The sequence below is a fragment of the Columba livia genome, unplaced genomic scaffold (genome assembly GCF_036013475.1).
Source record: "Columba livia isolate bColLiv1 breed racing homer unplaced genomic scaffold, bColLiv1.pat.W.v2 Scaffold_214, whole genome shotgun sequence".
Lineage (NCBI taxonomy): Eukaryota > Metazoa > Chordata > Aves > Columbiformes > Columbidae > Columba > Columba livia.
Genome location: NW_027043251.1, coordinates 90,433 through 118,189, shown reverse-complemented (window position 1 = coordinate 118,189; position 27,757 = coordinate 90,433). Strand labels below are relative to the sequence as shown.

General features: G+C 52.4%; 2 protein-coding genes across 2 annotated transcripts; one reads left to right on the top strand and one right to left on the bottom strand.

Moving 5' to 3' along the window:
- Positions 1-12,597: 12,597 nt before the first annotated feature.
- On the bottom strand, positions 12,598-13,760 carry LOC135578017 (olfactory receptor 14J1-like). Its single transcript, XM_065048177.1, has one exon. The coding sequence runs from the start codon at positions 13,758-13,760 to the stop codon at positions 12,804-12,806; it is 957 nt and encodes a 318-aa protein (XP_064904249.1). The 3' UTR covers positions 12,598-12,803.
- Positions 13,761-26,137: 12,377 nt separating this feature from the next.
- On the top strand, positions 26,138-27,052 carry LOC135578018 (olfactory receptor 14J1-like). The gene has a single exon (XM_065048178.1). The coding sequence runs from the start codon at positions 26,138-26,140 to the stop codon at positions 27,050-27,052; it is 915 nt and encodes a 304-aa protein (XP_064904250.1).
- The last annotated feature ends 705 nt before the right edge of the window (positions 27,053-27,757 follow it).

The window sequence follows — 27,757 nt, the reverse complement described above, 5'->3', positions numbered from 1 at the left end:
CAAACTCCTGTTGTCTTCCCGGAGAGGTGACAACTGTAGCACAGCCACACCTACCCCCAGTTCCAAGGGTTTGTCATGTAAACCCAATAGAGAGTGACAATGTGTTGGGTGTTACAAACTACATGATCATGTAGAAGAAATGGACAAGATCTTCTGTCAGCAACTCAAGGAGGAAGTCACCAGTCAATGAGCAGGTTCCTATGGGGAACTGTAATTGCTCTGACATTATCTGGCCTGGCAAAGTGGCAAGTGCCATCAGTCCAAAGGATCTTGGGCCAACTGCTTAACGTGTCTGCATTGTGGGCCAATGAGAGTGATGCTCAACTGGATCTGGAACTGGGAAACAAGGAATAGCTGGTGAGGGATGTGAACATCAGTGTCCACCTTGGCTGTCGTGACCAGGACACAGTGGGGTCCCAGGCACCAGAGGGGAGGGAGGAAGGCCAGCAGCAGAGCACAGGCTGGTGGGCTCCAGAGGAGAAGACTTGGACATACTGGGGGATGGTGGGCAAAATGGTGCCATGGAAGTAGATCTGCAGGGTGAAGGAGCTCAGGAAATCTGATAATCCTTACAGGACAGGCTGCTCCAAGCACAAGAATGATCTCTCCAAGTACCCATGAACATAAGCATTTATCTCATGAGGCTGCTCCTCTGCACTGATGGAGATCCAGGGCAAAAGGCAGCACACAGGAGGTGGAGCAGGGGAAGCTACAAAGGAGGAATTTAGAAACCTTGTCCATGGATGTGGGGATGATGCCAAAGCTGCCCTGGACTTGATACCTGCACGGGAAGGGCAGCAAGATGAGCTGACAGAGCTTCACTTGCAGTAAGAGAATAGACAGGGTGAACGTGGGCCTGCTGCTGAACTTCAGAAGAGTAGAATCAGACAGGACTGAGGTTCTTCGTGGCTTCTTTGCCTCCATCTTCACCAGCAAGGTCTCCTGGACTTTGTTCCTGAAGGCAGGAGTCTGGAGAACACCCAGCAGTGGATGGGGCTCAAGTCAGGGGTGACCTGAGCAAACTCAGACACCGTTACAGAACAGGAGATGCGTCACTTGACCAGCTCCTGAACACAAGTATCGCTGTGCTGTGGCACCTGAGATTGCCAGGAACAGCCACCTATTGGTCCAGAGGAGTGTGACTCCTCTTGAGGTGTCCTGGCCTGTCTCCTCACTCACATGGTGATTTAGTTACATACTTTTCTGACATACTCAGTCTTCATCAGGAGATGCAACACATCGATATGAACTGGAGGCTACTCATACCACCTGTTCTGGAAAGGGAGGGAAGGGCAAGCAGGGATGGAAATAGAATAAATTTGGCTTTATTGCTATTTATTATGGAAATGCTCTCTGTTTGGCTATTCCTGAAATCTCTCTAATCATCCACACCAGACTTGAAGCCTTTAGGATAATGATGCACAGAGCCTTGGTTTGTACGAGCATATTAGATGTTAGTGAGCCCTCTGGTGTCGTAATTCTGAACTGCAGCTACTGAAACTGAACAACCTCCAATGAAGTGAAAGGCAGAAGCAAACCCCAAGTTTCTGGGCTGTTTGGGACCCCATGAAGGGCCATCACTGACACAGCTGTGAAGGAAACAACCAGTGCAGGTCCCTGTCCCTGGAGGCTGCTGAAGGAAAGACTTGGAGACACTGGTTCCAGGTGGTGAGGGCCATGTGGAGGTGGCTCTGATGCCATGTCAGCCCTTGATGCTTGTTCATCACCAGATGGCTGAGCACTGGAACCTGGGACCTGGTAGATTTTTCTCAAATGTTTTTCAAGGCTTTTCCTGTGGTCAGTGTGGGTGTTTTGTGTTTTGGGGTGGGTTTTATGCCGAGTGCTGTTGCTTTAACTACAAGGGTCTGGTGTTCTGTGGAGTTGGAAATGCCTGTGAGTTCCTCACAACTCATCCAGCTTCTTTCATTCACCTGGCAATGGTCACCAGTCACCTCAGTGTCCCAGTCCCAAAAATTGCTTGAATCCCCTATTTGGATCCATAGCCATCACTCCAGGAGGTTCATGCATCCACCAGGCTCATGGATGATTCCTGAGGACCATCCAAGTGTGGGCAGTGTAAGAGAGGAGCAGAGCAGGGTCAGCTCATGGGCCATGACTGAGCACAGCCACCCCAGCAGCAGCCGTTCCCCATCTCCCAGGCACAGCCATGCCCACAGCATGGAAATGGAACTGCCATACAGGATTAGCCCAAGAGAGGCCTTTCTTCCTTCCGTATTCCCAGGAAAATCTTCCTCCTGTTCCTCCTCCACCTGCAGACATCAACTGCTTTCCATTTCTGGGCTCAGACATGGCTGGAAGGGTTCACTGAAGCCATCAGCCATCTCATTGCTTCTCCCTGACATGCCCTGACCCTCTCCCACACCTACAATGGCCAATCACGGCTGCTCAGGCCTCCCGCTCTTCAGAAGGGACCTTGAGCTTCTTGGTTCTTCCTGGTGCTTATTATAAACTTCCTCACTCTCTCCAGAGTTCACGGTGAGCTTTCTTGTCCATAACAGCCCTTTATGACCATGTCTTACTAAATGGTTGTGTTTGTATGATCATTTGTGCAGAAAGGGCAGTCACAGGACAGCACCCAATATGTCAAAACTGATGCCCAGTGAAATGCCGTAAAGCCCTGATGAGTTCCCCTGTGTCTGTGTCTCTCCTGGAAGGAGTCTGTCCCGAGAAGGGGATCCAGCTCCTGCCACTCTCTGCAGAGGCACATGAGCAGTGTCCATCACCTGGGGACACAAAGGGTGACGTTTGCCAGACCAGCCTTCATCTCACCACCAAGAGCAGGGACAGCGCCCTGGGCCTCCTGGGCACAAGGACAGCCTGGGGGCCAGCAGCACCCCAAAGTCCTTCCTCCAAGGAGTGCTGGGTACATGGGCAGTGGGTGGGGTGGGACACCGGGGGCCCATGTCACCTCCGTGTCACAATGCGACCACAGGGCAATGCTGATGTCACAATGCCCCGGGACAGTATAAAAGGGAGCAGCGTCCCGTGTCTGCTGCCAGAGCTGGCCTGGAGGCAGCCTGAAGACATCGGAGAGGAAGTCCTTGAGGAGCCGGTGGAATCCCTTGACAGGGGCTGAAGGAGGAAGAGCTGGACGAGGCAGCTGGAGTTTCTCTGCTGCAAGGCCATCTCCCAGCAGGGCAACCTTCCAGGTTCATCTGATGGATGATCATCCTTTTCAGCTGGATAGCAGTAGCAAAATGAAGGGAATGCCTTCTTGAGGAGCACTGCAGAGCTCACCGTCCTGATGGAGTGGGGAGCTAGGGTCAGCAGCCGTAGGAAGTGGAATGCAGAGTGGTTTGAAGGGGGCGCGGTGCTCTCCCGGCCACCAGAAGGTAGATGCGTCGGTGGCACAAGGTGATGGAGCGAATGGGTAAGCAGGGCAAGGTTATTAGTGTTTGTCAGCAATTTCTTTAGCATGTACTGCTAGTGAAAGGAGGGAGAAGGAAAAGAAGGAGAGGGAAGCAGAGTGGAGAAGCGGAGAGGAGAGGAGAGGAGAGGAGAGAAGAGGAGAGGAGAGGAGAGGAGAGGAGAGGAGAGGAGAGGAGAGGAGAGGAGAGGAGAGGAGAGGAGAGGAGAGGAGAGGAGAGGAGAGGAGAGGGGAAGGGGAAGGGGAAGGGGAAGGGGAAGGGGAAGGGGAAGGGGAGGGAAGGGAAGGGAAGGGAAGGGAAGGGAAGGGAAGGGAAGGGAAGGGAAGGGAAGGGAAGGGAAGGGATTGGAGGGGAGGGGATTGGGAAGGGGAAGGGGATTGGGAAGGGGAAGGGGATTGGGAAGGGGAAGGGGAGGGGGAAGGTGAAGGGGAAGGGGAAGGGGAAGGTGAAGGTGAAGGTGAAGGTGGAGGGGGAGGGGGAGGGGGAGGGGGAGGGAAGGGAAGGGAAGGGAAGGGAAGGGAAGGGAAGGGAAGGGAAGGGAAGGGAAGGGAAGGGAAGGGGAAGGGGAAGGGGAAGGGGAAGGGGAAGGGGAAGGGGGAGTGGGAGGGGGAGGGGGAGGGAAGGGAAGGGAAGGGAAGGGGAAGGGGAAGGGGAAGGGGAAGGGGAAGGGGAAGGGAGAGAAGAAGAGATCATCATCCTATCCTCCTATTATTCTGTGGTCTTCTGGGAGGCATGACCAGCCTGTGGGCCGAGGAGCCAGGTCTTGCTCAAATGCTCAGGGAACAGCCGATCGCCAGTGTTGGGGTCAGGAAGGAATTTTCCCCTGGGGCAGACTGGCCCTGGTCCCCGGGGTTTTTTTGCCTTCCTCTGCAGCATTGAGCATGACCACCTGTCAGAGCTCCTCTGGGCCCTTTTGGCTCGGTTCATGCCCACTGCTCTTGCCCTCCAAGGCACCACTCGTGCCCTGGCTTTCTCGGGTTCTTTCTCCCAGGGCAAGTTTGCAGCAGGAGCCAGCTCTCCTCCTTCTCCTTCTTCTATTAACATTTGTAATTTTAATAAAATAAATATAAATATTAAAAAATAATTTTAAAATTCTGTTTCCAGTTGTATCCTTTGTGTATGTGTCCCTGAAACTGTTTTTGGATCTAAAACCTCTCTGGCATTTCAGTCGAACAGTCCCATCTTTATTGGACTCCTTGTGAGCGTACAGAATAGAGCAGCACAGCACAGCACAGCACAGCATGGTTGTGCTCAGTAGCTGTGCCTGGAGCACGATGAGCTCTGAGCCAGGCCTGAGGACTCCATCCAGGAGAGCCGCTCTCTGCAGGGCAGGGCCCAGGCCCGTCCAGGAGATGGGGCACAGACAGGCACACACACCTACAACATGGCTCAGGCAGGCACCAGAGGTCCCAGGCTGAGCTGAGACACGGCCCCTGGGCCCCTGCAGGAGATGGTCCCCAGGGAGGCCGGTCCCAGCCACTGAGGCCTTTGAGCACCCCAAGACCCTGTAGACACGGATGGCTGGCAGCTTTGGAGACTGAGTCTTGGCCCAGATGGACCTTCTCTCTGATCAGGACTTTTGTTCTCAGATTCTTTTGTTTAGGTATGTTTTTTCCAAAGCAAAGATCTCAGGCATTACTAAAAAGGAGAACAAGGAGAAAAAGAAATCCATGTCACACACCACACACTATCCCATGTGTGTATGAGTTTTGACGCAAATGTCCAAAATGGCAGCAGCTTCCTTACTCTTTCAGTACTCCAAAGAGTATCTCTTAAAGGCTTTCCATAAGTTCTGAACCTCTTCCCACCAATCAAGGTAGGCAAATAACTCCGAGAAAGGTGCAAGTCACACAGGAGGTGTGGAAGGTTTACCCTGCGGCTGAAGTGCATTTTGCATCCCCTGTACAGATGGCCAACTGTGGATCTTGGTTTGGGTAGAAAAGGAAACATGACTGCAGTAGCAGCAATGGACTCTTTTTGCTCATTTGGGAAGAGTCATCATTTGCCTGGCTGTGCTTTGGGAATGGATTCAAAGCGAGTCTTATTTCCATGGCGGTCTGTTGGCACTGTCCAGCGCATCCTATGGCTCTGGTCACACTGGGGATTTTCTCCACGCTGCAGTGGTTGAAACCATCCTGTTATCCCCTCAGAAAAGGCTTTGTGACCCTGGTCCTCCTCGCTGTGGGGCCTCATGGACATCAGCTCTGGTGCAGAGAGGGGACAGCTACCAGGGCTCTTCTCTTGGTTGCAGGGCTGGTTTCTGCCATGACTGGAGAGAAGAGCAGGAGCTTTGTCCTGGAGAGCCAAAGGGCAGAGAAGGCATCAGGGACAGCCAGCAGCTGTGCCCAGCACGTGGACACCAAGGGCAGGGACAGCCCCCCGGAACTCCTGGGCACCGGGACTGCCTTGGGGCCAGCACCCCAAAGGCTTCCTGCAAAGGGTGCCAGGTGGGGCTGTGGTGGGGGGGCTTTGCAGCTTCCCCCTGCTAGGGAAAGGAGGAGAAAGGGAAGAAGGGAAGTGAGGTATAGTTCAGCTGTAAGGGACCTAGAATGACCATCTAGTCCCACTGCATGACCAATTCAAGGCTGATCTAAAGTTAAAACAGGGTAGTAAGTGCGTTGTCCAAATGCCTCTTGAATGCTGAGGCTTGGGGCATCAACCAGCTGTCACAGAATCACAGAATGGTTGGGCTTGAAAGGGACCTCTGGAGATCATCTAGCCCAACCCACCTGCTAAAGCAGGTTCGCCCAGAGCAGATGGCACAGGAAGGTGTCCAGGCGGGTTTTGAATGTCTCCAGAGGAGGACACTCCACAACCTCTCTGGACAGCCTGTTCCAGTGATCAGGCACCCTCACAGTAAAGAGGTTTTTCCTAATATTCAGAAGGGACCTCCTATGCTGTGCCCGTTGCCCCTCATCCTATTGTTCAGAAGGCTGTTCCAGTATTTGACCACACTCTCAGTAGAGGGTCAAGTCTGAACTTCCTCTGACCCAGGTTTGCACCATTCACACATGTCCTGTCACTGGATACCAGGGACAAGAGGTCAGCACTTCCCTATACACTTCCCTCCTCAGGAACCTTTAGAGGGCAATGAGCTTGCTCATCAGCTTCCTTCTCTCCAAACTAGAGAAATCCAGATTGCTCAGCCACTCCTCAGAGGACATGCCTTCCGGTCGGTCACCAGCTTTGTTGCTGATTTTATGCCGTTGATAATTGCCTAATGCTCCAATCTATCTAGATCGCTCTGCAAGGCTCCTTGCCCCTCAGGATAGTCATCAGCACCTCCGAGGATGGCATTATCAGAAAATTTGCTAATGGTGCATTAAATTCCTGCATCCATATTATTGATAAAAATATTGGACAGACCTGGCCCTAGGACTGAGTCCTGAGGAACATCACTGGTGGCTTCCGTGAAGAATTTATTCCTCATATCCAATCTAAACCTCTCCGTGTGCAACTTGAGGCCATTTCCTCTTGTCCTATCACTTGCTACTTGGGACAAGAGACCAACACCCTCCATGATGAAACCTCCTTTCAGGCAGCTGTAGAGAGTAATAAGGTCTCTCCTCAGCCTCCTGTTCTCAAGGCTGAACAGCCCCAGCTCCCTCAACCGCTCCTCGTCAGACTGGTGCTCCAGACCCTTCACCAGCCTTGTCACCCTCCTCTGAACTCTCTCCAGCACCTCAATGTCTTCCTTGCCATGAGGGGCCTAAAACTCACCCCAGGATTCAAGGTGCAGCCTCACCAGTGCCCAGTACAAAGGGATGATCACTTCTCTAGTCCTGCTAAAGCTCTGATTGAATCAAGGCTTGAACACCTTGGTGTGACCCAGTTGGTGACAGGTTGGACTGCAGACTCCTGAGGTCCCTTCAACCTCAGTTCTCTCATGATCCCATTGTGATGTTGGGCTCTGTTTCAGACTGGAGCAGAGCAGGCGATGATGGGGCAGGATCCACCTGTGCTGTAGGTGACCATCTAAACCAACATCTCAGCCCGTGAACCAGCCAACACCTCAGTGTGACTCGCTCTGGGCAACGTGTGAGGAGTCCTGGGCAGGGAAGGTTCAGAGGGCATGGGGCGCTGTGCAAGACACAACATGATCTTGGCTTCATGCCTGCAGGCCCATCAGATGTCAGTTAATGAAAGAGTATTCCAGAACTGGGGTTGGCTTTAGGACACAAATGTCTTCAGCTCCAGGGACACAAACACCTGGTGCCAGTGTAGATGCCCCGGGAACCCCTGCCCAGGCTCCACCTGCACTGCAAGGTGCTCTGGTCTCCCCAGGTCCTGTGTGAGAGATGCCAATCCCAGGCCAGCACCTCAGGTACACTGGGGCCCTAAAATGGCCCTGGCTGTTTATGGTGAGACAGCTGATGAAAGATGTACTAAGGGAAGGATAAGAAATATTGGTCTTCCCCTGTACTTCTATTACCAACACTCTATTATTTCATCTCCCTCGTCATTCAGGAGTTCCCACCTCTCCTGATTAAATGTCCCTGCCCAAGGACAACTTTCCAGCACTGTGTGGACGTTTGCCCTTCCCAGTGCTCTCAGGTTTCTCCTCCACTTGCTCTTTGGTCATTCAGTGGCCTCTCAACTGTCTGGTTTCTGCTTTGAGCTTCAGGGAGTTACAAACTTGCCCCATTCTTCAGAGCTCTAATTAACATGGCAGTCAACACGTTCATTGTGTTTATTTCTATCCTCTCCTGTCTCTCTGTCTAAACCAGTTCTTGTGTGGGTGTCCCTTGTGGATGCTGGACCTCACCAGATCCACTTACACACACAGCTGAGGAAAGTGTTTTGCTGTTTATTAAACTGATGTAGGAAAAGTGATGCAATCTCTGGTGGCCAATGAGGGAACCGGCAGACTGGGGGTGGGGGTGAGGAGCCAGGTTGTCCATACACTGTCCAGCCTCAAGGGACTGTTCTCCTGCCTGTCCAGATGTCTTCAGGAGACCCTCGGGATCAATGTCCAGTGTAGAATGCTGCTGTCACTTCTTCTACACATTGAAAAATGACAGAAAACACCCTGGAAAGAAAAAACCCTCCTTTATGAAATCTTCTTTGAAATCTTCATCAGCAAGTGTCCCATTGAAACCTCTCCAGTTAGTTCTACAAGTCTGGAAGATTTGAAGAAAATTACAGGAAAAAACATCGCTCGTTAGGGCTTTCTGTGTTTTAATGAGCCTCGTGGCGTATTTGGTGCTGAGTCCATGAACCTCAGATACCAAGGACAGGCTGAAGAATCTGCTCAAGAAGTCCAAGTCAGAACAAACTCCAAAGTACCTTGAAGCATTAATGGGCCCCACTGAGGGCTGTTACTGACAAAGCCTCCCCAGGGACTCGTTAGAGCAGATAATTGGAGGCAGTGATTGCATCAGGCAAAGGCAAAGTGCAGCAGCTCTGATGCTGAGAAAGCCCTTGGTTTGTCTGATGAAGGACAATGGCCAAGCCTTGAGCCCCTGCCCCTGGGAAGGGAGATCCTGTCCCTCACAGGTGGCTCAGGCTCTTCCTGGGGCTGTGGGGAGTGTGATGCCCAGTGCAGGACAATGGGGTGACAACCCTGGGGGTGCAAGTAGGCAATGGGATGCCATGGCCATGATAACCATGTGTCTCCTCTTAGGCCTGGCTGTCAGGGACATCAGCCATAGCCAAGGGGACAAAGACCTTGGCTCTTTCAGGGACATCCAGCCTCACTCTTGGCCATCTCCACCACAGTCCATCCTGCACTGTCCCAGGCCTGTGGCTGTTTCCCCACAGGCTGCAGACACCCCATGCGCTTCCCCACCTTGTTCTCAGCCCAGTGTGTCCCCACCTGTGCTGCTGTCTCTCCATCCTCACCAGCTGTTCTTGAAACACAAAGTCATGGCTGATCCAGAGTCCTTCTGAATGACCACAGCACTGTGCTCAGAATGACATTTCTTGATCCTGAGCTCCACTCTGGATCTCCAGAGCTGCAGTGTCTGATCATTTTCCTTTCTCATGCTGTTTCCCAATACAAAAAAAAAAAAGTGCCATCATCTTGGAAAGTGATTTTCAAGAGTTCTTGAGCCACTATTATCCTTTCCTGTCAATGTTCTACCCCAGCCAGCAACTAAGACCACAATAGCTGCTCACATACTCCCCCAACCTATTAAGTGCGATATGGAAGATAACCAAAGGGAATGGAGAAACCCGTGGGTTCAGAAACAGCATTTTAATAAGACAATAAAAATAGTATAATATACTACTACTATGTATATAATTAAATGAAATGAAACTTAAAAATTAAAATGATTCTATGAAACACTAGGTCAAAAATCTATGTTTTCATTGTACAGATGAGATGTAAACACACGGCTCAGGGCTCTTCCTGGGACCGTGGGATGTGGGTGTGCAAGGTCCAGGGAAGGACAACACTGGGACAACAACTTCCAGCTTCCCCATGGGGCTGCAAGGAGGCACCGAGGCCCCAGTGCCATGAGGACAACATGTCTTCTGCTGGGCCTCAGTGGCAGAGACAACTGCCCTGGCCAAGGGGACAGAGACCTGGGTTCTGTGGGTCCCTTCCAGCCTTACAGCGCCCTTTGCCATCTCCACCACAGGCTGTTCTACATGGTGCTACCCCTGCCCCTCTTTCCCTGCAGGCTGCAGACACCCATCTCGCTTCCCCACCTGCTCTCACCCAGCATTTCTGCACCTTCACTGCTGTGTCTGCACCCTCACTGGCTGCTCTTTGGCACACAAACCATGGGCTGATCCAGCTCCCTCTGGGTCACCTCTTGCCCCACAGCACTGCTCTTACAGTGACATTTCTTACTCCTGATAACCAGTCTCTACTTCCCCATCTGTACTTGGTGGTTTTAGTTTTTTTACTCTGCTGCTTTTTCCCACTACTTTGGAAGCTTTACCACCTCAGAAACTGCCCATCAAGCAGAGATCCCAACCTGTTATTCTTCATGTGGTCTTGCACTTGACCAGAGAGAATTAATCTCACCATGATCTCCTAAATCCCATGAGTGCTGCTGGCCTTTCAGCTTCTCTGATACACATGACCATGTTCCTGCTGCTGTCCCGTCATGTTCTCGGGTGGGATGGATGTGACAACCTGTCTCCAAGATCTCTTCCTGGGTAGGATCTGTCCTACTTAGGCTGAGGTTCTTTCCCAGCCATGTCCCTGCTGGTGGGCTGTCACCTCCAGAGACAGAACTGACCTCACTGTCCCCTTCACAGCCACAGGATTCTGACTGGATTATGAGTGTCTGAGACACATGTAACCTCATAATACCACAACCATCCATTCCCCCTCCTTAGCACCCAGGACCTGACAAAGACAGAAGCACATTCCTATACCTGCTCCTCTTTCCCACAGGCTGTAGACACCCATCTCACTTCCCCGCCTTGTTCAAATTTGTCAAATATATTTCCTACTCACAATGTAAGTGAAAAGCGCTCCTCACTGGAACTGCTTTTTTTCATGTTAACACCTTCTATATCTCTATACCTATTCTCTCTCCTGAAACCTCTCCAAGGCAAAAATTCTGTCAAACCACAGAATAACTCAGGTTTGCAGAGAGCCCTTGTCTCACTCTTCTTGTCTCACTCTCCTGCTCAGGGTGAACCAGGTGAGGTTGCTCAAGGCCTCCACCCAGGTTTGCATCATCCTCAAAGGCACCGAAAGTGCTCTCTGATACATCATAGAAGGGGAGAATAAAGATGTTCAACAGTGTTGGTCCAAGTGCTGGTCACTGAGAGATGACACCAGTAACTGTCTGCACACAGGACTTTGTACCACTGGTGATATTTGGGCTTGATGGTTCAGCCAACTTCCCACCCAGCATCCACTTCGTGAGCCCCATCAGCACCACTCTGGCCAGAAGGAGACCATGGCTGAGCCTTGCAAACACCCTGTACACAACATGCCTTTCCTTCCCCTGTCCATTTGGGCTCAGCAATCCCCTCCTTGTCCTTCACATTCCTGGAAATGGCTTCAGGAGGCTTGTCCCATCCCCTTCCCAAGGAGGGAGGTAGGGTGGCCAGACTATTATTCTCCCCATTCCTGTTTGTGCTCTTCTTGAAGATGGGACTGAGTTCTGCATTTTTTAAGGACCCCAGAACCTCTCTGGTTTCTAGGGCACTTTTGAGAGCACAATGTGGAATCAAGGGCAAGGGTGATGTAGCAGACAAGAGCACTTGCAATGATCCTGTCCAAATCAGCTGAGATGAATCTCACTGATCCAGTGGGGTTTGTTCCTGGAGTCACACACAGAAATGTCAGGGTCCTGTGAGGTGTCCACATCAGAGCTGGTCTCAGGACTCCTTGTGCACCCAGGGATGCTCAGAGACAGAGTCTGTCCATTTTACACACAGAGGCAGGAGTCACAGTGTCCCTCTGACGTCCTGTTGCCACTCCAAAGAGACAGGAGACACCTCATCCCTGTGGTGTGTCACCTGCTCTGCACTCATCTGAGATGTCCAACATCATGAGGAATGGACATGGAGACCTCAGATCAAGGTTGCATATCCCAGTGCTGCATTCAGGTGGTTTCCCAATGTGATGTGGCCTCAAGCCACTCTCTGTGCCACAGACCTTCATGGAGCCCCAAGGAATAGTTGATGGTGTTTATGCTCGCTCACATTCATGTCACCTCAGGTACATGATGTGTGTGCTCCCATCTCATCTGTACAAAGCAAACAGGGACTGCTGAACTATTCATTGCGTGTCCATCCATGGAGGGAAGAACAACCTCTGTGGATGAGAAGCCAGTGCTGTGAATGGTAGTTGTGAAGGGCCAGTCCATGGTGATTGACCTGAGGGTCCTTCTATGGGGTGTCCAGTGCACAGGGGCACAGCCCAGCCCCTGCTCTGCTGGTCCTGCAGGTCTCTGGCAGGAGCCTGGCTGTGAGAGGACACTGCTGTGTGCCAGCCCTGCACACACACTCTCTTTTTTTCTGTACCCTGGGGTTTGCGTCTGTGGCCACTTTCTTGGGCATGTTCTAGAAGAACTCCCACACAGCAGGACGGTGACCAAGCTGCCAGAGCACTCAGGCCTTGCACCAACACCAGGGATGAGAAGGAGAGTGTGGGAGTGGAACAGGAACAGCTCTGGAAGAACAAGTGCTGCTGCTCCCTGGCAGGGCTGCCATGCCAGAGCTGTTTTCCCCTCCTCCCACTGACAAAGAGATAGTCCCTGCAGCTCAAAATAGGCCTTGGAGGAAGAATCTCAGAGAAAAAAAGTAACAGCAGAGACCTTTATTTTGCAGAGAGCATGGCTTCATATTTATACAGGCAGTGGGTTTGAAAAACAACAGACAATAAATTAGAAAGGGGATGAGAAAAATATCATGATTTATTAAAAAAAAAAACCAACACCACCACCACACACACACACAGAAGTCTGGGCCTCTAATGAGTTACATTAAAACTGTTATCTCTCAAAGAGCAGATGACGGACACTTTATTATTTGTGAAAAGCATCCCGCCACTAGTTTATTCAGGGCATCCTTGAGCTCCTGGTTCCTCATGCTGTAGATGAGGGGGTTCACTGCTGGAGGCACCACCGAGTACAGAACAGACACCACCAGGTCCAGGGATGGAGAAGAGATGGAGGGGGGCTTCAGGTAGGCAAACATGGCAGTGCTGACAAACAGGGAGACCACGGCCAGGTGAGGGAGGCAGGTGGAAAAGGCTTTGTGCCGTCCCTGCTCAGAGGGGATCCTCAGCACGGCCCTCAAGATCTGCACATAGGACACCACAATAAAAATGAAACACATAAAAACTAAAGATCCACTAAACAAAAGAAGCCCAAGTTCCCCGAGGTAGGAGTGTGAGCAGGAGAGCTTGAGGATCTGGGGGATTTCACAGAAGAACTGGCCCAGGGCATTGCCCTTGCACAGGGGCAGTGAAAATGTATTGGCCGTGTGCAGCAGAGCATTGAGAAACCCAGTGGCCCAGGCAGCTGCTGCCATGTGGACACAAGCTCTGCTGCCCAGGAGGGTCCCGTAGTGCAGGGGTTTGCAGATGGCAACGTAGCGGTCGTACGACATGATGGTGAGAAGGTAAAACTCTGCTGAAGCTAAAAAGACAAACAGAAAGAGTTGTGTAGCACATCCTGCATAGGAAATGTCCCTGGAATCCCACAGAGAGTTGGCCATGGACTTGGGGACAATGGTGGAGATGGAGCCCAGGTCGAGGAGGGCGAGGTTGATCAGGAAGAAGTACATGGGGGTGTGGAGGTGCTGGTCCCAGGCTATGGTGGTGATGATGAGGCCGTTGCCCAGGAGGGCAGCCAGGTAGATGCCCAGGAAGAGCCAGAAGTGCAAGAGCTGCAGCTCCCGTGTGTCTGTGAACGGCAGGAGGAGGAACTGGGTGATGGAGCTGCTGTTGGACATTTGCTGCCTGTGGGCATGAGGACCTGTGCAAGGAGGAAAAGACAGTGACAAGTTAGGGGAGACTTCTCTGAGTGAAATAAACAGGCTGTTTCTCATGGAATACCCCCTCCCTGATGGAGGGATGTTTCAGCTCATTCTCTCTTTCTACCAAGTGAGAAAAAACTGTTCATCACAGTTTAAAATGCATCTTGGGCATCTGGTTTCCGTGAACACAGCTCTGGGGCAAAACCCCCTGAGTTGATGCCAGAACAAGAAGAGACGGACACTTGCACCCCAACCCCAGAGAGCAAGAGCACCAGGGACAGGTGGAGAAACAGGGAAGAACACTGCAGTGCTGCCAGAAAATGAAGCAAGGACAGAAAGGCAGACGGGCATGCTGTGGAACCTTCTCCTGACCCGGCTGTGCTGCTGCCACTCACATAATGACACTGGAGAGCAAGTACTTTTAGCGCCTTTTTTGAGTACCACGTTCCAGGAACCCTTCACCTGGAGGTCCAGCTGCTGAGGTGGAGACTCGTGACCTGGACCCCATGGCTTTGGGGCAGAGGGTCTGCTGGGCAGGAGAGGAGACCATGGGTTGCACTGGGAAATGTGTCTGCACTGCAGGGGATTGCAGGGGGGTTCCTAAATCCCGTCCCTGTCATATCTGGTAGGAGCTCCTTCTCCGTGCCCATGTCTGTGCTGCCTGCAGCTGTGTGTCTGTTCCTGGTCTGCTCCCTGTCAGTGTCACAGACCCCGTCCCACCCGCTGTGTGCTCAGCTCTGTCCTGCTCACACCTCCTGGCACTGCCCAGGGGCAGCTCTGTGTGTGCAGGGGCTCAGGAGCAGCTCAGACAAGTCCTAACGAGAACTGGGGTCCCAGTGTCTTCTCCAAAGAGAGAAATAAATCCCCATCTCCCACTGCACAACCAGCCAACCAAGAGTGGAAAACTGAAAGCACAGACTCCTTCCCTTGCAGCTGTTCCTGTCTCGATGTTGTTGTTCAGAAGGACCCTCTGCCATGTCTGTGGGGGCATCTGGAGCTCTGAGCAGCCCTGACCCACACAGCCCCCTTCAGCCCCACAAGCTCCCTGCCTGCCCTGCCGGGGGTCGCTCCTTCCACCCACAGCTGCTGCCATGGGATCTCCCGGGCAGGCTGAGCGCTGACCCTGGCAGGCGGCAGAGTCCCTGCCCAGCACAGCCCTGGGCTGCAGGGACCCTGCTCTGCAGGACAGCCCTGGGCACCCCTGGGTGCTCACCCGGCTTCACAGCTGTTCAACATGGCCTGACAAGAGCCCCGTCCTTACAGACCCCACAAGCTGTGCCTGTGCCAGTTTCAGGAGATGTCTCCAGGAGCTACAGCTGCACTGCCCTGCACCCAGAGACTTACCATGGCGAGGGCTGCAAAGGTTTCTCTTCCAGTGAGCTCTCAGTCATCCTCCCAGTCCTGACCACCTTTAATCTCTCTCTGCCTTGCTCGTCTCCTGAGATCCCCAGGCAGAGCCCTCAGCCCTGCTGCGTGTGCAGAGGAGCTGCTCCTGGGCAGAGCTGTCTCTCTGCAGCGCTGCCGCTGCCATGAGTTCCCTGTGTCCCAGGAGCCCAGCCCAGCTCAGCAGCACAGGAGCAGCCCCAGGAGCTTTAATGACCCCTCTGGTGGGTTTGGTGCTGAGTCCATGGACCTCAGACCCTGGAGGAAGTTAAACAAACCTCTCAAGAAGTCAAAGTTTGATTCAAGTCCAAAGTTTCTTGTAATGTTAATGGGTCCCACTGAGGGACACAACTGAGAAACCATCCAAGAGGTCTGGTCAGAGAAGAAAATTGGAGGAAGAGATGACAGGTCATGAAAAGCAAAGTAAAGGTCTCTCTCATGATCAGTAAACCTGGATGTGTTTCATTACACAAAGGGCCTGGCCTTGACCCCCAGCCCTGGGAAGTCAGATCCTGTCCCTCCCATGTTTCCCAGGGCCCTTCCTGGGACAGTGTGATGTGGGGCTGTGCAAGGCAAAGGGCAGGACTATGGTCCCACCCCTCCCAGGTTCCTGGCTGGGGACAAGGAGGCCATGAGGCCCCTGTGCTGGAAGGACAAGGTGTCTCCTCACAGGCATCAGAGGTGCAGACAACAGCCACAGCCAAGGGGAGAAGGAGCTCATGTCTGGTGGGGCTTTCAGCCTCTTTACATCCCGTGATCATCTCCACGACAGCCTGTCCTGTGCTGTGGCATCCCCTGCACCTCTGTCCCTGCAGGCTGGAGACATCCCCCCTGCTGCCCCACCTTGCTCTTGTCTGAGCATCTTCCTTCCTTTGCTGAGATCTCTCCATCCTCCCCAGCTGGTCCTTGAAGCACAAAGCCTTGGGCTGATGCAGACTCCCTCTGCTGACCTGCTCGCCCACAGCACTGCCCTTCCATCACATTCCTTTCTGCCCATGTCCAGCCTGGACCTCCCCAGCTGCACTTTGGGCCATTATTTCTTTCTCAAGCTCTTTCCCACTCTGAAGAAAAACTCCACCACCTCTGAAACCGCCCTTCAAGCACTCTCAGGCTACTCCTGCACTGCTGCAGCCTCCCCAGTGCTGTTGGGCCAAAGCAGCCCAGGTCCCTCAGCACCCCACACCATGTGCACAAGGTGCTGAACCTGCCTTGGCACAGCCCTGCACTCTCCAGTTCCTCCCTGCTGCTCCAAACTGGGAAGCCGCACACTGGCACACACCCGTGTGTGTGGGGTCACACCAGTGCTGAACCGAATGGGACGAGAACTGCAGGTGTCTGGGTCCCCACGCTCCTCCTCATGCAGCCCCGTGTGCAGCTGCCTTGTTCATGGTGAGCGTGCACCACGGGCTGGTGTGGGGACCTTGTAGTGCCCAGGCCCTTCTCCTCAGGGTCACTGCTCAGCGTGTCAGGTCCTGCTCTGTCCTGATGGATGGGGTTGTTCTCCTGCCCTGATACAGAACTGGTCACTTCCCTTTTTAAATCTTTAGAGCTTTCTGATGGGCGAACACCAGATTTTCTCAAGGTCTGCACTCTCCCTTGACTGAAGCTCCATTTGTTCAGCTCATAATGTTTGCATGCAGACGGCTTATCCTGATAAGGGGGTCTCTCCCAAGATACCAGGATGTGGAGTTGAAGGGCACTACAAATACCATCTTCTGGAGAAACTGTGGGGCCTTGGGCGTCTGATACTCAAAATGTCAGAGGTCTGGACTTTGAGGGGAAGTTTCCCTTCATATGAGAGACCAGCAGGAATGCGTGGAGCTCTGCCTGGGGACAGACAATGTCAGCTGAAGGCGGAGGAGTCAGCATGAGAGGGCAGAACAACATGGGCAATGTTGTGGTGACTGGACATCACCTATACACTCACTGATGAGGAAGAGGAATGAGATGAGGCCTCCTTCAGACAAATGAAAGAAGCCTCATGTTTCCAGGGCCATGTCCTCGTGGCAGACCGAAGATATGCAAGGTACCAGCCATCTAGGAGGGTTTGGAGCTCATTGACAACATTTCCTGACACGGGTGACTGAGGAGTCAGTGTGGTGAGGTGCCCTGTGGAACTTTACGCTTACAAACCAGAAAGAGTTGGTGAGGATGGAACAGTCAGGGATGGGAAAGTGGAGCTGAGGCTCCTGGGAGATGAGAACAAGGCCAAGAGCAGGATTTCAGGAGAGCAATTTGGCCTGCTGAAAGACCTACTTGGGTCCTGTGGGATACGACCTTGGTGTCTGCAGAGCTTTTCTCTCCCAGTTCCTCCCTCCTCTCTCCCACCTGCTGTTGTGCAGCGTTTTTTACCCTTTCTCAAATACAATATCCCAGAGGTGCTGCCAGCATCACTGAGTGGCTCAGATTTGGCAAGAAGTGGGTCCATCTTGGAGCAGCTGAAATCAGCTCTGTCTGACATTGGTCAAACTCCTGTTGTCTTCCCAGAGAGGTGACAACTGTAGCACAGCCACAGTCACCTCCTGTTCCAAGACTTTGCCATGTAAGCCCAGTACAGGGTAACAGAGTGTTGGCTGTTACAAACTACTTGATCATGGAGAAGAAATGGAAAAGAGCTTCTGTCAGTAACCTGAGGAAGTTTCCAGTCAATGAGTACGTTCCTATGAGGAACTGTAATTGCTCTGACATTCACTGGTCAGGCAGAGCTGCATGTACCAACAGTCCAGAGGATCTTGGGCCAACTGCTTGACATGGCTGCCTGGTTGGCCAACAAGGGTGATTCTCACCTGGATCTGGAACTGGAAAACAATGAAACCCTGGTGAGGGATGTGAACATCAGTGTCCACCTTGGCTGTCATGAGCAGGACACAGTGGGGTCCCAGGCACCAGAGGGGAGGGAGGAAGGCCAGCAGCAGAGCACAGGCTGGTGGGCTCCAGAGGAGAAGACTTGGACATACTGGGGGATGGTGGGCAAAGTGGTGCCATGGAAGTAGATCTGAAGGGTGAAGGAGCTCAGGAAATCTGATAATCCTTACAGGACATCCTGCTCCAAGCACAAGAATGATCTCTCCAAGTAACCTTGAACAGAAGCATTTATCTCGTGAGGCTGCTCCTCTGCACTGATGGAGCTCCAGGGCACAAAGGCAGCACACAGGAGGTGGGAGCAGGGGAAGCTGCAAAGGAGGAATTTCGAAACCTTGTCCATGGATGTGGGGATGATGCCAAAGCTGCCCTGGACTTGATACCTGCACAGGAAGGGCAGCAAGATGAGCTGACAGAGCTTCACTTGCAGTAAGAGAATAGACAGGGTGAACGTGGGCCTGCTGCTGAACTTCATAAGAGTAGAATCAGACGGGACTGAGGTTCTTCATGGCTTCTTTGCCTCCATCTTCACCAGCAAGGTCTCCTGGACTTTGTTCCTGAAGGCAGGAGTCTGGAGAAGACCCAGCAGTGGATGGGGCTCAAGTCAGGGGTGACCTGAGCAAACTCAGACACAGTTACAGAACAGGAGATGGGTCACTTGACCAGCTCCTGAACACAATTATCGTTGTGCTGTGGCACCTGAGATTGCCAGGAATACCCACCTCTTGGTCCAGAGGAGTGTGATTCCTCTTGAGGTGTCCTGGCCTGTCTCCTCACTCACATGGTGATTTAGTTACGTACTTTTCTGACACATTCATTCTTTCCTAGGAGACATTCCACATAAATATGAACTGGACATTGCTGATGCCACCAGTTCTGGAAAGGGAGGGAAGGGTGAGCAGAGAAGGATATAGAAAAAATTTGGCTATATTGCTATTTATGATGGAAACGGTCTCTGTTTTGCTATTCCTGAAATCCCCCTAATCACCACATCAGACTTGAAGCCTTTAGGATAATGATGCACACAGCTTTGGCTTGCAAGAGCATTTTAGATGTTAGTGAGCCCTCTGCTGCCATGATCCTGAACTGCAGCTACTGAGAGAATGATCAAACCTCCAATGAAGTGAAAGGCAGAAGCAAACCCCAAGTTTCTGAGGGTGTTTGGACCCCATGAAGGGCCATCACTGACACAGCTGTGAAGGAAACAACCAGTGCAGGTCCCTGTCCCTGGAGGCTGCTGAAGGAAAGACTTGGAGACACTGGTTCCAGGTGGTGAGGGCCATGTGGAGGTGGGTCTGGTGCCATGTCAGCCCTTGATGCTTGTTCATCACCAGAATGGCTGAGCCCTGACTCCTGGGACCTGGTAGATTTTTCTCCAATGTTTTTCAAGGCTTTTCCTGTGGTCAGTGTGAGTGTTTTGTTTTTTGGGTGTGGGTTTTATGTCAACTCCTGTTGCTTTAACTGCAAGATTCTGGTTTTCTGTGGAGTTGGAAATGCCTGTGAGCTCCTCACAACTCATCCAGCTTCTTTCATACACCTGGCAATGGTCACCAATCACCTCAGTGTCCCAGTCCCAAACTTGCTTGAATCCTCTATTTGGATCCATACCCATCACTCCAGGAGGTTCATGGTTCCACCAGGCTCAGGATGATTCCTGAGGACCATCCAAGTGTGGGCAGTGTAAGAGAGGAGCAGAGCAGGGTCAGCTCATGGGCCATGACTGAGCACAGCCACCCCAGCAGCAGCCGTTCCCCATCTCCCAGGCACAGCCATGCCCACAGCATGCAAATGGCACTGCCATACCTGATTAGCCCAAGAGAGGCCTTTCTTCCTTCTGTATTCCCAGGAAAATCTTCCTCCTGTTCCTCCTCCACCTGCAGACATCAACTGCTTTCCATTTGTGGGCTCAGACACGGCTGGAAGGGTTCACTGAAGCCATCAGCCATCTCATTGCTTCTCCATGACATGCCCTGACCCTCTCCCACACCTACAATGGCCAATCACAGCTGCTCAGTCCTCCCGCTCTTCAGAAGAGGCCTCGAGCTTCTTGGTTCTTCCTGGTGCTTATTATGAACTTCCTCGCTCTCTCCAGAGTTCACGGTGAGCTTTCTTGTCCATAACAGCCCCTTTATGACCATGTCTTACTAAATGGTTGTGTTTGTATGATCATTTGTGCAGAAAGGGCAGTCACAGGACAGCACCCAATATGTCAAAACTGATGCCCAGTGAAATGCCGTAAAGCCCTGATGAGTTCCCCCTGTGTCTGTGTCTCTCCTGGAAGGAGTCTGTCCCGAGAAGGGGATCCAGCTCCTGCCACTCTCTGCAGAGGCACATGAGCAGTGTCCATCACCTGGGGACACAAAGGGTGACGTTTGCCAGACCACCCTTCATCTGAACCACTTAGATGTGTGCTTGTGGATGAGGTATGGAGCCTTATAGTGCAAATGCCTATTTAATTGTCATTGCCAGAGGGGTGACCACAGATGCAGTGTACTATTTTACACATCTTTAAATATAAGCATATACGACTGACATTCCTAGACATGTTACACAAACACCTGAAGGATTATTCTTGCCTTTTAACATGATTATCCACAGAAGCCCCACCAGCTTTGCGTCTCAGGAAATGGGATCCAGAGTCCAAGGGCAGGATGGTTTGGGCTCTGTGCTGGGATCTGGAAACTGAAACGTGCTCCCATCTCCCAACCCCCTGCCCTCCTCAGTGAGGGTGTGAGACATTCTGCCAGCGAGGGCTGAACTCACAGCCATGACCAGTATCTTATGTCCAACTGCAGCCAATGGTGTCCTGCCAGCTCAGGTTTGGAGTTTCCATTGCTGGAGGTGTTTAAAAGCTCTGGAGACGTGGCCCTTTAGGATATGGTTTAGTGGTGGACTGGGCAGTGTTTGATTTACGGTTGGACTCCATGTTCTTAATGGTCTTTTCCAGCCTAAATGATTCCATGATTCTCTGATTCTCTGATTTGGGTTGAAACCATTTCAATCCCATCACCTCCAGCTTCCCTCAGAGGCGGCTGTTGTGTGGCACAACTGTCCTGGCTCTCCAGGCAGGTTGGGCACTGGGTTGGTGTCTGCATTGGCAGTTTTCCCCTTCCTGGGGTAAAAGGCTGTTGAGCAGAGACAGTTGTAGAGATTTGGGTCACAGGGGTTTGCAGCAATCCTGTCAAACTCTGAGCAGGATGAGCTTTGGAGCCCAGGAACAATGGAGATGCTCTGAAGGATGTTTGTGAATGGTGGTGCTGTCACTAGTAACAGTAACAGGGAACTCCTTATTCTCACTGATGATCATGATGAACTAAAGCTCTTTAATTTCATTCCTAACAGTCATTCTTGCTTTTCTAAGCATCTACTACACCTCAGCAGTTGTGTCTTGAAAGAATTTCTTAGAACAGTGCTTTTTCTCTCACTTCTTTTTTGTTATAGTCATTTAAAGAGTACACCTCTTGGACAGAATTACCGCCAAATTGTGCTCTTTCATTATTTTTCTACCTATTAATTATTTCTTATGTGGTGTGATGTGGAGGTTGCATAGGAGAATAGTTTATTTTTGAGACAAAGGAGGCCAAGGAACAGATCCCAGGTCAGTGCAAAGGCTCAAAGGAAGCCAGAATCTTTATGTGTGTGCACTGACACACACTGTCACCTGCATTTCCAGTCTCTGCAGTCCCAACAGTGCAGCAGAGTCTGGAGGTCTGAGCTCCCTTCATCTGCCCTGCGTGACACGTGTAAAATGGAACTACCCCAGTCCAATGGCTGGTTTTGATTCTCTTCACAGCCTGAAGCACCACATGGGTCAGGAGACAAGCCAGGATACCCAACCAGGACTCACATGCTCTGCTCTTACAGTTCAGGGGTTCCCGGGAATCTCAGCAGACATGTCACGCTGATATCTGGGTGCAAGGAGCTGGTCAAGTGCCTCGTCTCCATTTCTATGATGATGGATTTGTGTCTGGCTGATGTGCAGACTCTGTACATGGATGCTGACACCTGTTGAGCAACCTGCTCTGAAAGGGTTAACATCATGGGCTGTTCTTTCTGGAATGGTATTAGGACAGAAAAGACCCTGGGTTGGGGCAAATGAAAAGAGATGCAAAAGTTGTGGTCAGGACTGTTAAGGGGCACTTGTAAAGCAGCCCTGCACCTCATGTGAATTATTCCTGTGGTCGGAGAGAACATGAGAGATTTCTCTAAATTGAAAACATGAAGGGGATGAAAGGACAGTGTCATTCAGGCTCAAAGGGACCTCAGGAGGTGTCTTGACCAACCTCCTGCTCACAGCAGAGTCAGACCAGATTGCTCAGGGCTTTATCCAAACACATCTTGGTCACTTTCTGGGACAGAGTGAGTGCGCACTCCTGGGCAACAGCTTCCAGTGCTTCACTGTCCTCAGGACTGGAACGTTTCTCCCTTTCTACAGCACCTTTCCAAGCCCAACCATCCAGATTGTTTTTACCCATCTACTTACACACTGACACAGACCAGAATTTACTGCCTTGGGCACAAGAATGTTGTGGGGGATGATGCTGAATGCCTTGCTGACTTCCAGGTAACAGACCGCTACTGCTCTGCCCACATCCACAACCCTGTCCTTTCCTCACAGAAAGCAAAGAGGATGGACAGGCACAACCTGCCCTGGGCAAACCCCGTCACCTTCTCTTCCAGACACCCAGAAATGGGGTCCCAGTGGACATGCTCTGGGGCACAGCCCTTAGTTCCCCTGCTCACCCATTGGCCATTTTGAAAAGTGCACACACTGTGTGAGAGCTGCTGGTGGTCAGGGAGTCCCCCCAGTCTCCATGAGCTTTCCAAGATGGGGGAGAGTGGCCTCACTGTGACATCGTCCTGCTGTCCCAGCTCCTGGGATGCTGCCCCTGCTGTCCCATAGACCGGAAAGGATTGTGTTAGTTCCACTGACCCCTGACTTGATCCCCATGCACTGCTGGTTGTTCTGACTCCAGCCACAGAGGCCTGGGAGACCTTGCTGGTGAAGGTGGAGGACAAGAGATACAGAGAATATCAGTTGTTTCACATATTAAATTCATAAGTGGCCACACAGTGTCTTTGTTTCTGCTTTAACTGTTCCTGCAGTAGTAACATCTCATTATGGGGCCCTTGAATTTCCTTACAGGTCTGGACTGAGCTTTGATCTGGACTGTTGGTGTGCTTGGTGGCTGCTGTCCTTGAGACCAGATGAACTCACTCCCGCCACCCTGCCTGGCAGTTCATTCCATCCGTGTCACAGCTCTGTCTGCAGCACTGACAGCTCCAGCTCCCCAGTCAGGTCCCTGGCTGAGGACATTGCCTCACATCTGGGCTGAGCCACCCCAGCTGTGGCACCAGCCCAGCTCTGACCTGCCACAAGAAACCTGGTACCAAGTGTCCAAGAGCCCATGTGTGCAAAGGCTTTGAATCAGAGCACAGACATGACATGGCCAGAGAATGATGAATGTCTCTCTAGACCGAGGAGTGTAAAACCAGAATGAAATGCCTAAGTTCATTCAACTGAAGATATTCCTCCCCTAGCCTGGAGAAATTAGATCCTTTGCTGTAATATTCCTGGTGTCTTGTCTAATGATGGGACAAGAAAGATGATTGTCATACCGATTTATTTTTTAACATGAAAAATACAATGCTGGCAAGAAGTGTCTCTGAAGACGAGAGAGAATCAACATCACTGATTACTTCAGGTTGTTTCAAAGGATGTGCTCCTGAAGCCCCAGGGACACCTGGAGGAGCCCAGAGGGGACAGAGAAAGGGACATCCTGGGCTGCTCCTGTGCTGCTGAGCTGGGCTGGGCTCCTGGGACACAGGGAGCTCATGGCAGCGGCAGCGCTGCAGAGAGACAGCTCTGCCCAGGAGCAGCTCCTCTGCACACGCAGCAGGGCTGAGGGCTCTGCCTGCAGCACCGAGGGCACAGGAGAAAGGCACAGAGAGATTAACGGCAATGTGGGGGGTTGGTTGCTAAGGATTCGATGAGACAAATCACAGTTCTAACATGGTAAGTGTCTGGCTGTAGGACAATGAAGATGCTTTTCCTGGAGTGAAACCTTAAGCTGGTATATTGCATGATTTACAGGATCTGTCAAGTCTCTCTCACAGTGTCTCTGTTGTAGAGGAGAAGAACACACTCCAGAGCAGGGCTTCCCTGCTGCACTGTCAGAGGGACAGGGCATGATGACAACGTCTGCTGAGGGTGACTGCAGGGGGAGCACCCAGGGGTGCCCAGGGCTGTCCTGCAGAGCAGGGTCCCTGTCTGGGTGAGATCCCCATGGTGCTGTGGGGACAAGCTGTGGGGGGAAGGAGCATTCCCGATAAGGGCAGGAAAGGTGCTTCTGCTGTGGAGAGGGTGCTGTGTGGGTCAGCGCTGCTCACAGCTCCAGATCACCTGCAGGATTTTTCTAAGGTAATGTCCCAATGACAAGATCAGTGCAAGGTTTAGCAGACAGATAAGGAGCTTTCCTGAGCCTGTCTTTTCAGTTTCCTCTCCCAAGGGGTGGGGGGTGCAGGAAAGGATAAAATGAAAATGAGCTCTCATGCTTAAACACGTCACTGAGACTCCTGAACTGCAGCTCTGAGTGATCAGTCCATCTGCCAGAAGGCTCATGGCATCCCTTCCCCACCCCTCTGCCTGTGCACAGCACCTGCATCGCCTTGGCTGGACCCATCAGCCTTAGTCTGACCTGTCCTGTTTTCCAGCCTGCAGACAGGAAGATGCCCCCAGGCAGTGCCCTGTGAACAGGCAGGATCTGTAGGGCCAGGGGGAGGGCACAGAGGGTGGGATGGTCTGTGAGCACTGACAAGGAAGAGACATGGACAGGGAAACACCTCCCAGGGGAGAATCTCCAGGCAGCAGGGAAATGATCAGAAAGGAGAGGAAACCAAACCCGGAATGGTTATGGGAGGGAGAAGAGAGAAAAGTGCCTGTGATCCCCTGCAGTGCAGATCCCTCCTGTGAGCAGCCCCCTGGCCTCCTGTCCCACCCAGCAAAGCCTCTGCCCTCAGGGCCGGGGGCTCCAAGGCATGAAGCAGCTCCTGTGCAGCCAGAGCTCCAGTTCCTCTGCAGAGCACAGGGGCTGAGAGCAGCTGCCCGGCAGTGTTGGTGTCTGGGAGGTGCTGCACAGCTGGGGAAGGGTGACGCTGTCTGCGTGCCCGGCTGCCTCTGCCCTGGCCTCTCTCACACCCACCCTCACCGCATTTTCCTTCTTGCTGCCCTGCTCTGGGTCACTGCTGTTGGGATCTTGTTCTTGCTGTCAGGCTCTCTGGGGATGGCAGTTTCAGCTGCAGAGTCACAGCCTGAGCTTGTGGGTCCTTTCCTGCAGGTGTGTCCATGGGCACACGTGTCCCAGCTTTGCTCTGACCTGTGGGCTGTGGGCAATGCAGTCTGTGGGGCTGGGGAATGAGCTGTGTGTGTCCTGGACTACACGTTGGGTGCTGAGACCTTAGGAAAGGGTGAGACCTGTCATGGTCTGAGGTGGATCCCTCTGCTCTCAGCAGTGCCTGGTGGCTTTTCAGGGTAACATGGGAGTGTGATCAGGCTCCATCTCAGAAAGGTGCCAGCCCAGGGCAGCTGGAGCAAGACAGAGGGACAGAGCAGCTGCCCTCACTCTGCACTGACCCACAGGCATCCTCTGGACTTGCAGGACTCGCTCTGTTCTCCCTGAGTGCAGCAGAAATGCTGAGGGTTTCTGACACCCAACAACACTCTGCAGGGTGGGAGGGCAGAAGGAGCTGTAGAAACACCAAACCTCTCAAAGTCAGTTTCTCAGGCCTGGGGGTACAGATGCTGACAGTCCCTTCTGCACCAGGAGCGGTTCCAGCTGACAAAGCTGAACCCCAGGACTGGCCCCTGCCCACCCGATCACACAGGGCCAGGCTGACTCCTCAGGAGCCCCTGGGCAGAGACCCTGCTCTTCATTGCACACTCATCAAGCACCGACGAGGGCTCAGCCAGGACGTTCTCCTGGAAAAAGAAAAGTGTCTCTTTGTGGGAGGGTCTGTGGGAAATGGGTTTGATTATTCCCAGAGAAGTCTCATCTAAACCTTCACTATATTCTCCTCCTATGACAGGTCCTCATGCCCACAGGCAGCCAATGTCCAACAGCAGCTCCATCACCCAGTTCCTCCTCCTGCCGTTCACAGACACACGGGAGCTGCAGCTCTTGCACTTCTGGCTCTTCCTGGGCATCTACCTGGCTGCCCTGCTGGGCAACGGCCTCATCATGACCACCATAGCCTGGGACCAGCACCTCCACACCCCCATGTACTTCTTCCTGCTCAGCCTCTCTGTCATTGACCTGGGCTCCATCTCTACCACTGTCCCTAAAGCCATGGGCAACTCCCTTTGGCAGACCAGGGCCATCTCCTATGCAGGATGTGCCGTACAGCTCTTTCTCTTTGTGTTCTTCATTTCAGCAGAGTTTTTTCTTCTCACAGTCATGGCCTATGACCACTACGTTGCCATCTGCAAACCCCTGCACTACGGGACCCTCCTGGGCAGCAGAGCTTGTGTCCACATGGCAGCAGCTGCCTGGGCCGCTGGGTTTCTCTATTCTCTGCTGCACACGGCCAATACATTTTCACTGCCCCTGTGCAAGGGCAATGCCCTGGGCCAGTTCTTCTGTGAAATCCCCCAGATCCTCAAGCTCTCCTGCTCACTCTCCTACCTCAGGGAACTTGGGCTTCTTGTGGTCAGTGCCTGTTTAGGTTTTATTTGTTTTGTGTTCATCGTGGTGTCCTATGTGCAGATCTTGAGGGCCGTGCTGAGGATCCCCTCTGAGCAGGGACGGCACAAAGCCTTTTCCACCTGCCTCCCTCACCTGGCCGTGGTCTCCCTGTTTGTCAGCACTGCCATGTTTGCCCACCTGAAGCCCCTCTCCATCTGTTCTCCTTCCCTGGACCTGCTGGTGTCTGCTCTCTACTCAGTGGTTCCTCCAGCAGTGAACCCCCTCATCTACAGCATGAGGAACCAGGAGCTCAAGGATGCCCTCTGGAAACTCATATCTTAGTGTTTTCTGAAGCAATAAATCTAAATCACTGTCTGCTTTTATTTTATAACCACTGGTTGTGTAAATGAGGAGCCATGATCTGTGTGTATTTAAACAAAATAAAGGGTTCTGTAGTGACACTGTATCACTATGTCCTTCACTATATCCTTTCTGCAAGGCCTTTTGGATCTGCAGGGACAGTTTCTGTGATGGAAGGAGAAGAAAAGAGTCCATCCTGGCAGCCCTGCCAGGGAGCAGCAGCGCTTGTTCTTCCAGAGCTGTTCTGGTTCCACTCCCACACTCTCCTTCTCATCCCTGGTGTTGGTGCAAGGCCTGAGTGCTCTGGCAGCTTGGTCACCGTCCTGCTGTGTGTCAGTGCTGTGGGCGCAGGCAGGGACAGGCAATGGGCACTGCTGTGACAGAGCTGGCCTCACAACAGCCTTTCCAGATAGAAAGGTGATTTCCTCTGGGCAGGATCTGAAGGTTTAGATCTTCTTACAAAGTTTTTCTCAATAACATTTTCAAGAAAGTGACCCATAGATTAAACCGCATTGAACAGCTGAACAGTGTGTGTGCAGGGCTGGCACACAGCAGTGTCCTCTCACAGCCAGGCTCCTGCCAGAGACCTGCAGGACCAGCAGAGCAGGGGCTGGGCTGTGCCCCTGTGCACTGGACACCCCATGGAAGGAGCCTCAGGTCAATCACCATGGACTGGCCCCTCACAAC